General features: G+C 43.4%; 1 protein-coding gene across 1 annotated transcript in view; it reads right to left on the bottom strand.

The window, feature by feature from the left end:
* dpyda.1 (dihydropyrimidine dehydrogenase a, tandem duplicate 1) overlaps positions 1-13,885 on the bottom strand; it is a 167,202-nt gene that overhangs the window by 20,878 nt on the left and 132,439 nt on the right. Inside the window, 2 exon segments of the mRNA XM_042752217.1 lie at positions 5,370-5,505; positions 6,786-6,928. Of these exon segments, the coding sequence (XP_042608151.1) occupies positions 5,370-5,505; positions 6,786-6,928 (279 nt within the window).

The following is a 13,885-nucleotide window of genomic DNA, read 5'->3' as shown; positions in this document are numbered from 1 at the left end:
GTGTGTGTGTGTGTGTATAGATGGAATCATCTTTGAATTTAAAAGGGATAGTTTACCCCCCAAATATAAAATTCTATAATTTACTTACCCTTATTAAGTTCCAAACCTGTATGACTTCCTTTCTTCAGCAAAACAAAACAAAACAAAACAAAACAAAACAAAACAAAACAAAACAAAACAAAACAAAACAAAACAAAACAAAACAAAACAAAACAAAACAAAACAAAACAAAACTTGTATTTGCAAATAAATTAAAATTTTCTTCCAGTAGCAGTTTTTATACTTGCCTATTTTTGGTTTTCAAATACATAAACGGTATTTTTTTTTTTTTTTTTTTTTTTACTTGGATACTATATTGCAATGTAATTTAACTACAGACAAACAGCAACATTGTAAAACTATTTTGTGCTTTCTTGGGCAGATTCCAACAATGCTGCTCCGTAAAAGATCGATTTGTGTAGTTGACAAACCTTTTTTTCTTTTTTACATTTTCTATAGTAACATCAAGCAATCTGAAATAAAATTACAAAATCATGCTGTCTGGGCTCTTTTATAAATGTTTAATTTAAATAACATATTACTTTAAAACTGAAATGTTTCAAAAACACTGCAGTTTGATTGGAGGTTTGTGACATTAGACATCATGTTGATGTTATGAGGCTACTTAAAGAAAACCAACAAGGTAAGCATTTTCTCAGTGTTTCCATAACATTTTATTTTGGTTGTATAAAAATATTTATTTGCAACTTAAATGATCTAAGAACTGACCTAAAATGATCTAAATACATAAACTTTCACGACTTTGGGAAGTCTTGGCCTAATGGTTAGAGAGTCGGACTCCCAATCGAAAGGTTGTGAGTTCGAGTCTCGGGCCGGCAGGAATTGTGGGTGGGGGGAGTGCATGTACAGTTCTTTTTTTTAAACTGCATGTCATGCTCTGGTTAAATATGTTTAAAATTCACAGAGAGCATTGTACTGTAACATAATCTAACTGCAACCAAAAAGCAACACTGTAAAAATGTTATGTGCTTTATGAGGCTGAGTTGTTAAAAGTGCTGCTAGTTAAAAGTGCACTTTGTGTTGTTGAAAAATAAATTAATAAAAATTCACCCCTCTCTATGGAAACATTTAGCAGATTGAAACAAAATGACAAAATCCTGATGCTTTTTGGGCCATATAAACAGACATTTGTTTTTAAGTGTTTAATTTAGATGTTATTTTAAGACTAAAGACATTCCAAAAATGCAGTAGTTTGCCATTATAGTGATTTTGGTTGTATAAAAATAAGATGTAAAATCTAAGTTGACCAAATATGATCCAAATACTGTTTATAAACTGCAGATCATATTCTTAGAATGTTACTGTAAAGTAACCAAACTGCAACCAAAAGCAACAGTGCAAAAGTGTTGTGTGCTTTCTGAGGTGGATTCTAACCACATTGCTTGTTAAAAGCTCGCTTTGTGTTGTCGACAAATCTTTTGTTTTTCACCCCTCTCTACGGAAACATTTAGCAGTTTGAAACGAAATTACAAAATCCTGATGCTTTCTGGGCCACAAGTCATTTTTACTACTTGATGACGGTCTCTTTATTGCAGCTCGCAACTGTTTACATGCACCGGGAAGGACCCAAATTACAGTGTGGATCATTAAGATTGAACCAGCTCTGCCATTAGTGAAATATTGCTCCATTGCCCCCAAAGACCTCCCTATGAAAACGCTGTCCTGATCTTCTACAGCTGCCACTAAATGCAGCTATTTTACTGTCTCATTATGACAGGCAAAAATCTATCATAACAGCCCAATCTTATTAAAGCAGCAGACATTATACTTTACAACAACACCGTGAGTGTGAACGTTTGACATCATTGCTTCAGTAAATGAAAGTCATTTGACTGTGTTATGGTTTTTCTTAAGCAAGCAGCATTCCAAGATCTTTGTTTTTTTTTTCTGGAATAATAACAGGCACTAAACACAGGTGGGTTACTTTTACACTTACACACATGAAAGTCAATATGGCACCATGAGGAGCCCCGGATCCCCTACAGGGTGATTGCAAAGCGATGTATTCGGTAATGAATCAACTAAAGAGAATCGATTGACAAGCAGATCACATTAGCTGCGGTAGAATAAAGTACATGGGCTCGCAGAAACCTGGTAACGTTTCAGCAATGTAGGTTATCAGCTCGCCTGGTTTGTTTTGATGCTGTATAATGTGAATCAAGACAGAAGCAAGCTTGCTTTTGAAGAAATTTTGCCATATTTACTCACCCTCTGTTGTTTCATACTATATAACTTTCTTCTGTTAAACACACACGTAGGCTATATATATATATATATATATGTATATATATATATATATATATATATATATATATATATATGCAGGTCCTTCTCAAAAAAATAGCATATTGTGATAAAAGTTCATTATTTTCCATAATGTAATGATAAAAAATTAAACTTTCATATATTTTAGATTCATTGCACACCAACTGAAATATTTCAGGTCTTTTATTGTTTTAATACTGATGATTTTGGCATACAGCTCATGAAAACCCAAAATTCCTATCTCAAAAAATTAGCATATCATGAAAAGGTTCTCTAAACGAGCTATTAACCTAATCATCTGAATCAACTAATTAACTCTAAACACCTGCAAAAGATTCCTGAGGCTTTTAAAAACTCTCAGCCTGGTTCATTACTCAAAACCGCAATCATGGGTAAGACTGCTGAGCTGACTGCTGTCCAGAAGGCCATCATTGACACCCTCAAGCGAGAGTGTAAGACACAGAAAGAAATTTTTGAACGAATAGGCTGTTCCCAGAGTGCTGTATCAAGGCACTTCAGTGGGAAGTCTGTGGGAAGGAAAAAGTGTGGCAAAAAACGCTGCACAACGAGAAGAGGTGACCGGACCCTGAGGAAGATTGTGGAGAAGGACCTTGGGGGACCTGCGGAAGCAGTGGACTGAGTCTGAAGTAGAAACATCCAGAGCCACCGTGCACAGGCGTGTGCTTTTGAACAAGAAAAAGCGGCAGAAGCGCATGACCTGGGCTACAGAGAAGCAGCACTGGACTGTTGCTCAGTGGTCCAAAGTACTTTTTTTCGGATGAAAGCAAATTTTGCATGTCATTCGGAAATCAAGGTGCCAGAGTCTGGAGGAAGACTGGGGAGAAGGAAATGCCAAAATGCCTGAAGTCCAGTGTCAAGTACCCACAGTCAGTGATGGTCTGGGGTGCCATGTCAGCTGCTGGTGTTGGTCCACTGTGTTTTATCAAGGGCAGGGTCAATGCAGCTAGCTATCAGGAGGTTTTGGAGCACTTCATGCTTCCATCTGCTGAAAAGCTTTATGGAGATGAAGATTTCGTTTTTTCAGCGCGACCTGGCACCTGCTCACAGTGCCAAAACCACTGGTAAATGGTTTACTGACCATGGTATTACTGTGCTCAATTGGCCTGCCAACTCTCCTGACCTGAACCCCATAGAGAATCTGTGGGATATTGTGAAGAGAAAGTTGAGAGACGCAAGACCCAACACTCTGGATGAGCTTAAGGCCGCTATCGAAGCATCCTGGGCCTCCATAACACCTCAGCAGTGCCACAGGCTGATTGCCTCCATGCCACGCCGCATTGAAGCAGTCATTTCTGCAAAAGGATTTCCGACCAAGTATTGAGTGCATAACTGAATATAATTATTTGAAGGTTGACTTTTTTTGTATTAAAAACACTTTTCTTTTATTGGTCGGATGAAATATGCTAATTTTTTAAAATAGGAATTTTGGGTTTTCATGAGCTGTATGCCAAAATCATCAGTATTAAAAACAATAAAAGACCTGAAATATTTCAGTTGGTGTGCAATGAATCTAAAATATATGAAAGTTTAATTTTTATCATTACATTATGGAAAATAATGAACTTTTATCACAATATGCTAATTTTTTGAGAAGGACCTGTGTGTGTGTATATATATATATATATATATATATATATATATATATATATATATATATATAATAAAATATCTCATTGGTTTTTAGCTCCAATGATATTTGGACCTTAACATTCTTGAAATCTTTTTTTTTTTTGTTCTGCAAAACAGAAAGTTATACAGGTTTGGAAGGACATGAGAGACTGAGTAAATTATATATATAAATATATATTTGTTCACAATTTTGGGTCCTGTATCATATAAGTATAATATACATTATAGTATACATGCATGCATACTATAAACACAACAACTTTTAAATGTTTTATTTAAATGTTATTTTAAAACTAAATGAATCGTTCCAAAAAATTTAACCATTTTGTCAGGTCTTTTTTTTTCACTTTGAGAATACTTACAGAAAACCAACAATGTAGACAATGTTTCTAAAACATTTTATTTCGGTTGTTTCTAAAATATTTTTAATATTGGTTTTAATTTTAGTTAGTAAAACTAAAATGAGAAATATCGCCTTCACAACAGAACTAAAATAACAAGTAACATTTTTTTTTTAAATTGTTTTATATTCAGATTCAGTTTTAGTTCACTATAACAACCCAGTTATAGATCAATTTTTGTAATCCAAATATGTCTTAAATTTAGTGACGTACAATTTGCAAATGAATCATTCATTTAAACCAATTCTCTTAAATGATTCGGCCCATCTGCAAAACATTTTTGGAACACTCAATTATAAAACCAGGTTGATTAAATAAGTACTTTTAAGAATGAACCATCCTGATGAACTGATTTGCTAAAATAGACATCTCAAACCTCCAATGCTAATCTCAGTTTCCTCAATGTGAATCTGAGCCACTGCGACATCCACGACACGTGTCGAATGTGGAAGTACCACAGCGCTGAACTCTGAGTTATGATTTTAATAAAGAATCTACTGTTCTCCAGGATCCCGTGCATCATTTGAATGGAAGGATTTGTCTTTTCTGCACACATTCGCTTGACTTTTAGAGAAATTTAAAGCTGAAAGACTGCAGGTATCACCCAAGCTCTACACCATTATCTTTACGGTTTCGCAATTCTCTTAGTTAATGGGATAATTCAGGCTCCGGTACCGACATATCCTATATCCTGTCTTCAATAACCAAGAAAAGTCAAAACTCCACAGGTTCAACACTATTCGATCTGGAGAAATCAATATAGGATATGAATGGACTTCATTACATTATTTGTTCTTGGGAGAATACTTTTGATGCGGCGCCGAATCAATGCATCTGCTTAAAAACAAAATAGCGTGAGTGCAGCGTTTGTGTTTACACCGAAGCGCTTCATGTCTTTGAAGAGCCTGATTCTCTCATTCACTTCTTCCATGTCCCTTCAGTTCTGACTACAAGTCTTGCTGATTGCAACACTTCGAATTACAGCGCATTCACTTTCTGCTTTTCCAAAAGGTGCTTCGTTCTCCATTGACCCGGGAATGACCCGAATTCGACAGGCGAGTGGAGAACGAAACCAAGCCAGGCCCGGTTGAGCAGGTTTTATCCTGGAGGATAAAACATGGCAAAGGATCTGGAGAGGAAGCAGCAATCAGACGGACGCGTGTTGCACGCGGTCTCTCAGCAGTCAGATGCTTTGATGTGTTTGAAAGGACGTGTGTGTTCTCCACAAACTCATCTTCCACATCCAAACCCCACGATTCACAGCACTAATCCTCCGCTAAACCCAAAATATTAACACAAAAACACATTTCCTTTCATCGCTCGCAGGAACATCTCTAAAGCAGGAAAAGCATCACAAACAGTGATTATATTGTGTAAGATGAAATACAAATTATGGCTTTTTAAAGGCGGCGGATCTGTAATTGAAAGCATTATGATTCTATCAAGAGCCCAAGTTATTCTGTAATTAAATTTTCATATTAACTCAAAGGACAAATGTCTGAATGCAAAAAAGCTCTTCAGATCCCAAGTGTTCCCGGTGAACAGGTAGGAGAGGGAAAGACGTTAAATCAACCCTTAAAAATAGTAAATGCATTTATTCAAAGATAGAGAATCAATTTGCATACAGATTCACTGTTTGATTACTCCCTAGACACAAGCAAGCCATGATGTGGAGAGTTTAGAAACACTTTTCAATCTGCAATCTAAATATTATGCTTAACTATACTGTATCTCATTTAGGACAAAGTTTTCTAATTAAAACTTTGTATACAGCTGAGACGAATCCAGGGCTGACAATACCAATTAAAAGTAATTGCGTATCAGTGCACAAACACAATGCACATCATGACAAATTGTGTCATAAACTACAACCATACTCTGACTTGAGTTGCATTGATTATTAATTATGGTGACGTCACACAACAAGCAACCTCTTCCAGGTTCTGATGAGGAGTTTGAGCAGCGCTGTGGTTCTAATGAGCTGTATTTTATAAAGTTATAATATTCTTTAATATGAATGAAAAGCTATTATAAAGCAGTATACTATTTGAGAGAGTGAGGAAAATTTTGCACATAAAAGTAAACAATTCAATATAAAAATCAGACATGCTTTACTGCTTTAATACACATTTTTTATATTTCATCAAACTTAATTAACATTGTTGACTTTTTTTTCCATGTACAGTCTACTATGATGCTCTTAATAATACAGAATCATCATTAGATCATATTTGTAAAAGTACATGGAATGCTTTCATGAAAAAGTCCACATGGCCTTTTTATATCAATATCTTCAGCTCTACGCCCAGCATTTTGTTCATTTTCAGCTTATTTTGAATGAAGTGCTAATATTAAACATCCTGATCTGATATTGCACATATTGTCTTGGACTGAGACTCGACCATGTACCTGTAACACTGTGGCTCCTGCATGAAGGAACTGCAATCCAGATTCTGCAGAATCGATGCCCCCAGTGGCCAGAATTGGAATACCGAGAAAAGCTTTCTCTAAGGCGTATACTGCTCGTGATTCGTTTGGCCGGATGGCATTACCTGCACAGATGCAAGTCAAAACAATCATAGAAATGTATTGTTATCCACTGCAACCACTTTTGAACTGTATTAAAATAAAATAAAATAAAATAAAATAAAATAAAATAAAATAAAATAAAATAAAATAAAATAAAATAAAATAAAATAAAATAAAATAAAATAAAAGAGATCAATGTGAAGATCTCAGATCTCGGATGGATGGTCTACAGCAGACATAAATTATGTTTGTTAAATGGCATCTCACCCTCTAAAATTTCAGGCTGAGTTTCTCTAGGGAGCGCTGCAACTCCTTACATTACACCCTTTATTTATTTACCTGAGCCGCAATGTCTTGAATAAAATTAAAACCTCTGATCTGATCCCGCTGACAGACGGGGGCCGTTTATCACATTAGATTTAACTTCATTTCACTGGCAGCCTTTTTTTCCCCTCATTGATCAGTGGGAGACATTGTCTCTCCTCATTTGGCGCTGGTGTCACTAAAGACAAAGAGCGCGGGCCAGCGCTCTCTCCCACACGCTAAATGACCCTTATTAATGATACGGAGGACTCGCGTTAAAGGAACACTGTCTCAGTCCATCTTCTCTGAAGAAGCATGTAAAGTTAATGGCATTTCTATGTATATTACAGAACATGCATAACAGGATATATATGTATATACATATGTGTATATATATATATATATATATATATATATATATATATATATATATATATATATATATATATATATATATAATTTTTTATTTTTTATTTTTTTTGCTGCGATGCTGTGGAAGAACCATTTTTGGTTCCTCATAGAACCTTTCAGTAATCAGTACTTAAAAAGACATTGTTTTTACATTTACATATACATTTATGCATTTAGCAGACGCTTTTATCCAAAGTGACTTACAGTGTATTCAGGTTAACATTTTTTACTTAACATCAGACAAACAGATTTTTCTAATCTAAAGAACTCTTTCCACTATAGCAAACCTGAAAAAGGTTTCATGGATGTTAAAGGTTCTTCATTGAACCGACTATGCCAATAAAAACCTTTAGTTTTAAAAATGTTCTTCACACTAGGAAAATAAGGTTCTTTTTTAAGAACTGTTCATTAATAGGTTGTTTTGGGGAACCAAAAATGGTTCTTCTATGGCATTACTGGAGAAAAAAAAATAAAAAATCCGTAGAGTAATAAAAGTATTGAAAATGTTGTTCATTGTTAGTTCATGATACCAAATTCATTAAATAACAAACGGAATATTATTGCAAAATGTTTCTATTTTTTTGCAGAGAAACACAGTGACAGTGCAATAAAAAAAATCCTCTTAAAATGAATTTAAGTTCATCCACACAGTCAGTCTATCTTCTGCAACACCATTCTGTGCACAAGCCAATAAAAAACATTTGAAAAGCCATGTAATATACTGACACACATTCCAGTCTACTTAGTCAGGGGACACTTAGCAGGTCTGCCAGCTGACACTCAAATCTAATCCAGGGGATTTAAATGGAAGGAGGAACCATATTCAGTGGCCATGCAGGAAGCGCTTCTCAGGAGGAGATACTGACACCTCTAATTGCATTAGAAATGGATGAGCTACTCTCAACGACTGCAGCCTCTCCACAGGTAGAACCCTGTCACCCCGGCGCTGTTTACAAACACGGAAAAAGTAATTTGCTTTTATGAGACTCCGATGGAAAAAAGAAATGAAAAAGAAAAGGGGGAGGGGGAGAAAGATTGACAGATGGCGTCAAACTCCATCACGACCCTCATTTTCTTATAGGGAAACAACAAGCCTCGTTGATGTTGTGTGTTGTCTTGCAGAAACCATTGTCAGGTCACTGGAGGGTCTGTGTTTGGCGGAAGGAGGAGGGAAGTAGAAAGCTTCTCATATTTGGTCAGTCCGAGGCGCTTACTAAAACTCTGCACGTCACACCTGCTATTCCAATGAATAATTCCGAGCACAGACGGATGTACGGAGAAATCAGACAGGACACCGAGGCCTGGAATTTGGCATCATCAAACAAGAAGAAGAAGAAAGGCAATAGGAGAGAAAAAAAATTCACGTACAAGGAGAGGCAATTAGGGAAATACACACAGACCTGACCTATGGTATGATAATGAACATCCTGTCTAACTCCCTCAAGCGTACACACACTCGCGCAGACAGAGAATGCCGGGAATGGTAATTGAAGCTGAGGAAATATACAAGAGCTGTTCATTTGTATCAGAAGAACATAAGTTATTGACGCAGAAGGGCTGCAGAAGGTTTCACCGATCTGTATTTCATGGACGAAACTGAAATGTGGAATCAGATGTGAGAGGAATTAGAAGTCACGGAGAAGGAGACAAAAATGTAGATGAAAAGCAGGAGCTTGAGGCCATGGTGGGGACGTCAAACACACACACCCATCATTAGCATACTGTGTTAATGACTAATGGGTAATGCTCACGCAGAACACCAGAGAGAACAGCCCAGCTTCACTGGGTTTGCTGTAAATATTCCTCTTCCATATCTATATATTCGGATTTCCATAATTAATGGAATTTGCTCAGGCAAGTGATGCATTACTATTAGTATTACTCAAACTTTTCCACTCTTAATCAACTTAGCTTGTCATTGTCTAGTAAAAATATAAAAATTAAAAGCCTAAAAAGTTAAATATAGTTACATTTCCTTTAGAAGCAAAATTGCACAAGCTTTTACAAGTTATCATACTGTGTTAATTACAAGTAACATAACCGAAGTTGACTTGAGAAGCAAAATTGTATTAGTTTGTTTTAGAGAATTAATTGCCCAGTAATTTGTTTTAAGCATAAAACTTGAAAATATTTTGGGTAATATATATATATATTGTGACGTGTGTCCCGAGCGCTCGTCAGCGTCGCCCTGGCAACACAGTGGAATCACCGGCACTAGCTCGTCACGGGCTGAGCGGCCGCACCTGCAGCTCATGAAGAGGCGTCTACTTCAGCCGGGGAGGAGAGCAGTATGGTGAGCAATGTCTCCCGACACAGACCCTAACTCTTTCCTCCTCTGTCATAGAGAGCAGCGTGTGACCGTCAGCCCCAACCAGGAGAGCACCGCACGGGATCCACCACTCAAGGCACAGAGAGCACGAGGGAGTTGGAGCACTACGGAGAGCACTGTCTTCACTCAGAGCACAAAGTTGTCAATAAATCCACCCTTCGGGGATTTTCTCTGTCTATCGGTTGTCGTGTAGTTCCTCACCTCGCCACACCGGGTGGAGAATGCGGGCATAGTGTGAGGTGAACACCGACAACCGACCCCCCGAGGAAGTCACCGTCACCCATTTTTTTTTCTTTTTTTTTTTTTTTTTGTTGACATTGGTTTTCTTTTCCCTCTGCTCTGTTTCCACAGGCGGCCGCTCCTCCCCCGGCATGGAAGAGCTGCTTAAACACCTCACCGAGGTGAGCATCCGCCAGCAGCAAATAATGGAGCACATGGCCTCACGTCAAGGAGACGCCGAACGCGAGCTCGCCGCCCTCCGCACCGCCGCCCACCGCACGCCGCTGCCTGACCCCCGTGTCCAAGCCGTACAGCTGATGCCGCGAATGACGGCGCACGACGATGTGGAGATGTATATGCAAATGTTTGAGGCCACCGCGATCCGGGAGGCGTGGCCAGAGGACGAGTGGGCCAGACTTCTCGCGCCCGCTGCTGACCGGGGGAAGCGCAGCGGGCGTATTTCACCATGACGGCGGAGAGAAGCCGGGACTATGAAGAGGTGAAAAAGGAAATCCTGAGCCGAGTAGGCCTCTCCCCAATCTGTGCGGCGCAGCAGTTCCATGACTGGGCATATTGAGCTCGACAGCCCGCTCGCGCCCAAGCGGCAGAACTAACCCGGTTGGCCCACCATTGGCTATTGACAGGGGGTCCCTCCGCACACAAGGTAGCTGAGCGTGTGGTGATCGACCGACTCCTCCGTGCCCTCCTCCCCCGCGCGCGTTGAGGCAGGCGGCTGGCATGAGGAATCCCACCGATCTCGACGAGCTCGTGGAGGCCATTGAGCTGGCGGAGGCCGCCCAACACCGGGAGGTAGGGGAGCGAGCGCCGCCTTTTCCCCGAAGGGTGGTCCAGGAGCGACGCTCGCCGGAGGGCACCCAGCGACCCGTGAGCAGGCCTGCGGTTCCCGGCCCCCAGGACGAACCGATGCCCACCGAGCCGCCGCGCTCCCCAGGACGGATATGGCTAGCAGGCTGTTCAGTGCACAACCCGCCGCCGGAGGCACCGCGAGCCGAGATGCACATCAATGGCCGGCCGTTCATCGCCCTCCTCGACTCGGGCAGCGGGGTAAGCCTGATACAACCAACTGTCCTTCCGCCCAGAACCGGTTCCAGAGCCCGGCTGGCGATAACGTGCGTGCACGGGGATACCAGGCATGTACCGGCACGGCAAGTGACCATCACCGCGCGACACCTGGTTCCTGGCCCGTCGAAGTGGGAATCTTAAAGGACCTACCGGTACCCGTTCTCCTCGGCCGGGATTGGCCGGGGTTTGATCAGCTCCTCACCTCCAGCACACAGCCTGCTAGCCTGGCCGGGGACCGCCGACGCCGGAGATCAGCAAGGCGCCCTCGACGACGCCCCGCGCTGCTGACGTCGGACAGCCCGCGAGGAGGTGAGTCCCCCTCCCAAAACTCTAACCTGTTCTTTGATGTCTTCCAGCAGATAGCGGGAGGGGGAACGCTCGCCAACGAGCAGCGAGGGGACGAACGCCTCAAGCATTGCTGGTCTCAAGTGCGGGTGGCGGAAGGAGAGGATTTACAACCAGCTCCCCACCCCACTCCCCATTTCGTCATCCAAAACGGCCTGCTTTACTGTGTCGCGCAGCGAAGGGGGGAGGAAAAGATGTTGCTGGTGGTACCGCGAAGCAAAGTCCAGACGGTGTTGGAACTCGCTCATGCCCACCCGATGGCTGGCCACCTCGGCGCTCAAAACACCGCGCAACGGATCCGGGATCGCTTCCACTGGCCAGGACTGGAGGGGGATGTCAAGCGGTACTGCCAAGCTTGCCCGACGTGCCAACGGACATCGCCACATACTCCTCCCCCCAGCCCGCTGATCCCGCTGCCTATCATAGAGGTGCCTTTCGAGCGCATCGGGATGGACCTGGTGGGGCCGCTGCCGAAGTCCGCCCGGGGGCATGAACACATCCTAGTTATCGTGGATTATGCCACCCGCTACCCAGAGGCCATTCCCCTCCGCAAGGCCACCGCAAAGAACATCGCACAGGAGCTCTTCCTACTGAGTAGTCGGGTTGGCCTACCAGCGGAGATCTTGACCGACCAGGGCACTCCTTTCATGTCCCGGATCATGGCTGACCTCTGCAAGCTCCTCAAAGTCCGGCAGATCCGGACCAGCGTGTACCATCCACAAACTGATGGGCTCGTGGAACGCTTTAACAAGACCCTTAAGCAAATGCTGCGACGAGTCGTGGCCGAGGACCAACGCGACTGGGACCAAATGATCCCGTATGTGCTGTTCGGGATCCGGGAGGTGCCCCAGGCTTCCACCGGCTTCACGCCCTTCGAGCTCCTCTTCGGCCGCCAACCCCGAGGGCTTCTAGATGTCGCCCGGGAAGCCTGGGAGCAACAGCCTGCGGTAGGTCAGACCACCCTCGAGCACATCAAGGCCATGAGAGAGCGGATCGACAGGGTCATGCCATTGGTCCGGGAGCACCTGTCCAAGGCCCAGCAAGACCAGCAGCGCCTCTTCAATCGGGCCGCCCAACCACGGGAGTTCCAGCCGGGAGACTACGTCATGGTTCTGGTCCCCACCTCCGCCTGTAAATTCCTGGCACGCTGGCAGGGCCCATACACGGTCACCGAACAGGTAGGACCCGTCACCTATAAAGTGCGCCAACCAGGTCGCCGAAAAGAGGAGCAGCTCTATCATATAAATCTGTTGAAGCGCTGGGTGGGGACCGGACCCCAGCTCTCGGCCCTCGCCACCACCTCTCCCGTGGTTGTAGACATGGATCCCAATCTCTCCGCGGCCCAGAAGACGGAACTGCAGCACCTGGTCGGTCAGTTCTTGGATGTGTTCTCCCCCCTGCCAGGGCGGACGACCGTCATCCAGCACGAAGTCCGAACACCACCAGGAGTTATCGTCCGGCAGCGGCCCTATCGTGTCCCGGAGGCTCGGCGACACGCAATCGAGACAGAGGTACAGGAGATGTTGAAGTTGGGGGTAATTGAGCCCTCGCGGAGTCCCTGGTCCAGCCCCATCGTAATGGTCCCGAAGCCCGACGGCACCCTCCGGTTCTGCAACGACTTCCGCCGCCTAAATGAGGTCTCTGAATTTGATGGCTACCCCATGCCCCGAGTCGATGAGCTCCTGGATAGACTGGGAAGGGCCCGGTTCATATCGACTCTCGACCTCACCAAAGGTTATTGGCAAGTCCCTCTGTCTAAGGATGCCAAGCCCAAGACAGCCTTCTCAACCCCCAGTGGCCACTGGCAATACCGGGTCCTTCCCTTCGGCCTGCACGGGGCACCCGCCACCTTCCAGAGGCTCATGGATGTCCTGCTGAGGCCCCATATGGCCTACGCCGCGGCCTACATCGACGACGTGGTCATCCATTCCGAGACCTGGGGGGAGCATTTAGAGCGGCTCCGGAGGGTGCTGCTGGAACTCCGCCAGGCGGGGCTCACCGCCAACCCCCGGAAATGTCACCTGGCTCTCTCCGAAGCCAAGTACCTGGGCTTCTGCGTGGGTCGCGGCCTCATCCGGCCCCAGGAAAATAAGGTGACAGCTATCCTCTCGGCACCGCGGCCCACTACCAAGACCCAGGTACGAGCCTTTTTGGGGTTGGCGGGATACTACCGTTGTTTTATCCCTAACTTCTCCTACTTAGCCTCTTCCCTGACAGATCTGACCAGGAAGGGGCAACCCGAGAAGGTAGCCTGGAGTCCAGAAGCGGAAGAGGCATTCCAGCAGATGAA

Source organism: Cyprinus carpio, chromosome B24, assembly GCF_018340385.1.
Source record: "Cyprinus carpio isolate SPL01 chromosome B24, ASM1834038v1, whole genome shotgun sequence".
Classification (NCBI taxonomy): Eukaryota; Metazoa; Chordata; class Actinopteri; order Cypriniformes; family Cyprinidae; genus Cyprinus; species Cyprinus carpio.
Note: the sequence above shows the minus strand (reverse complement) of the source record. Positions and strands in the feature narration are given on the sequence as shown.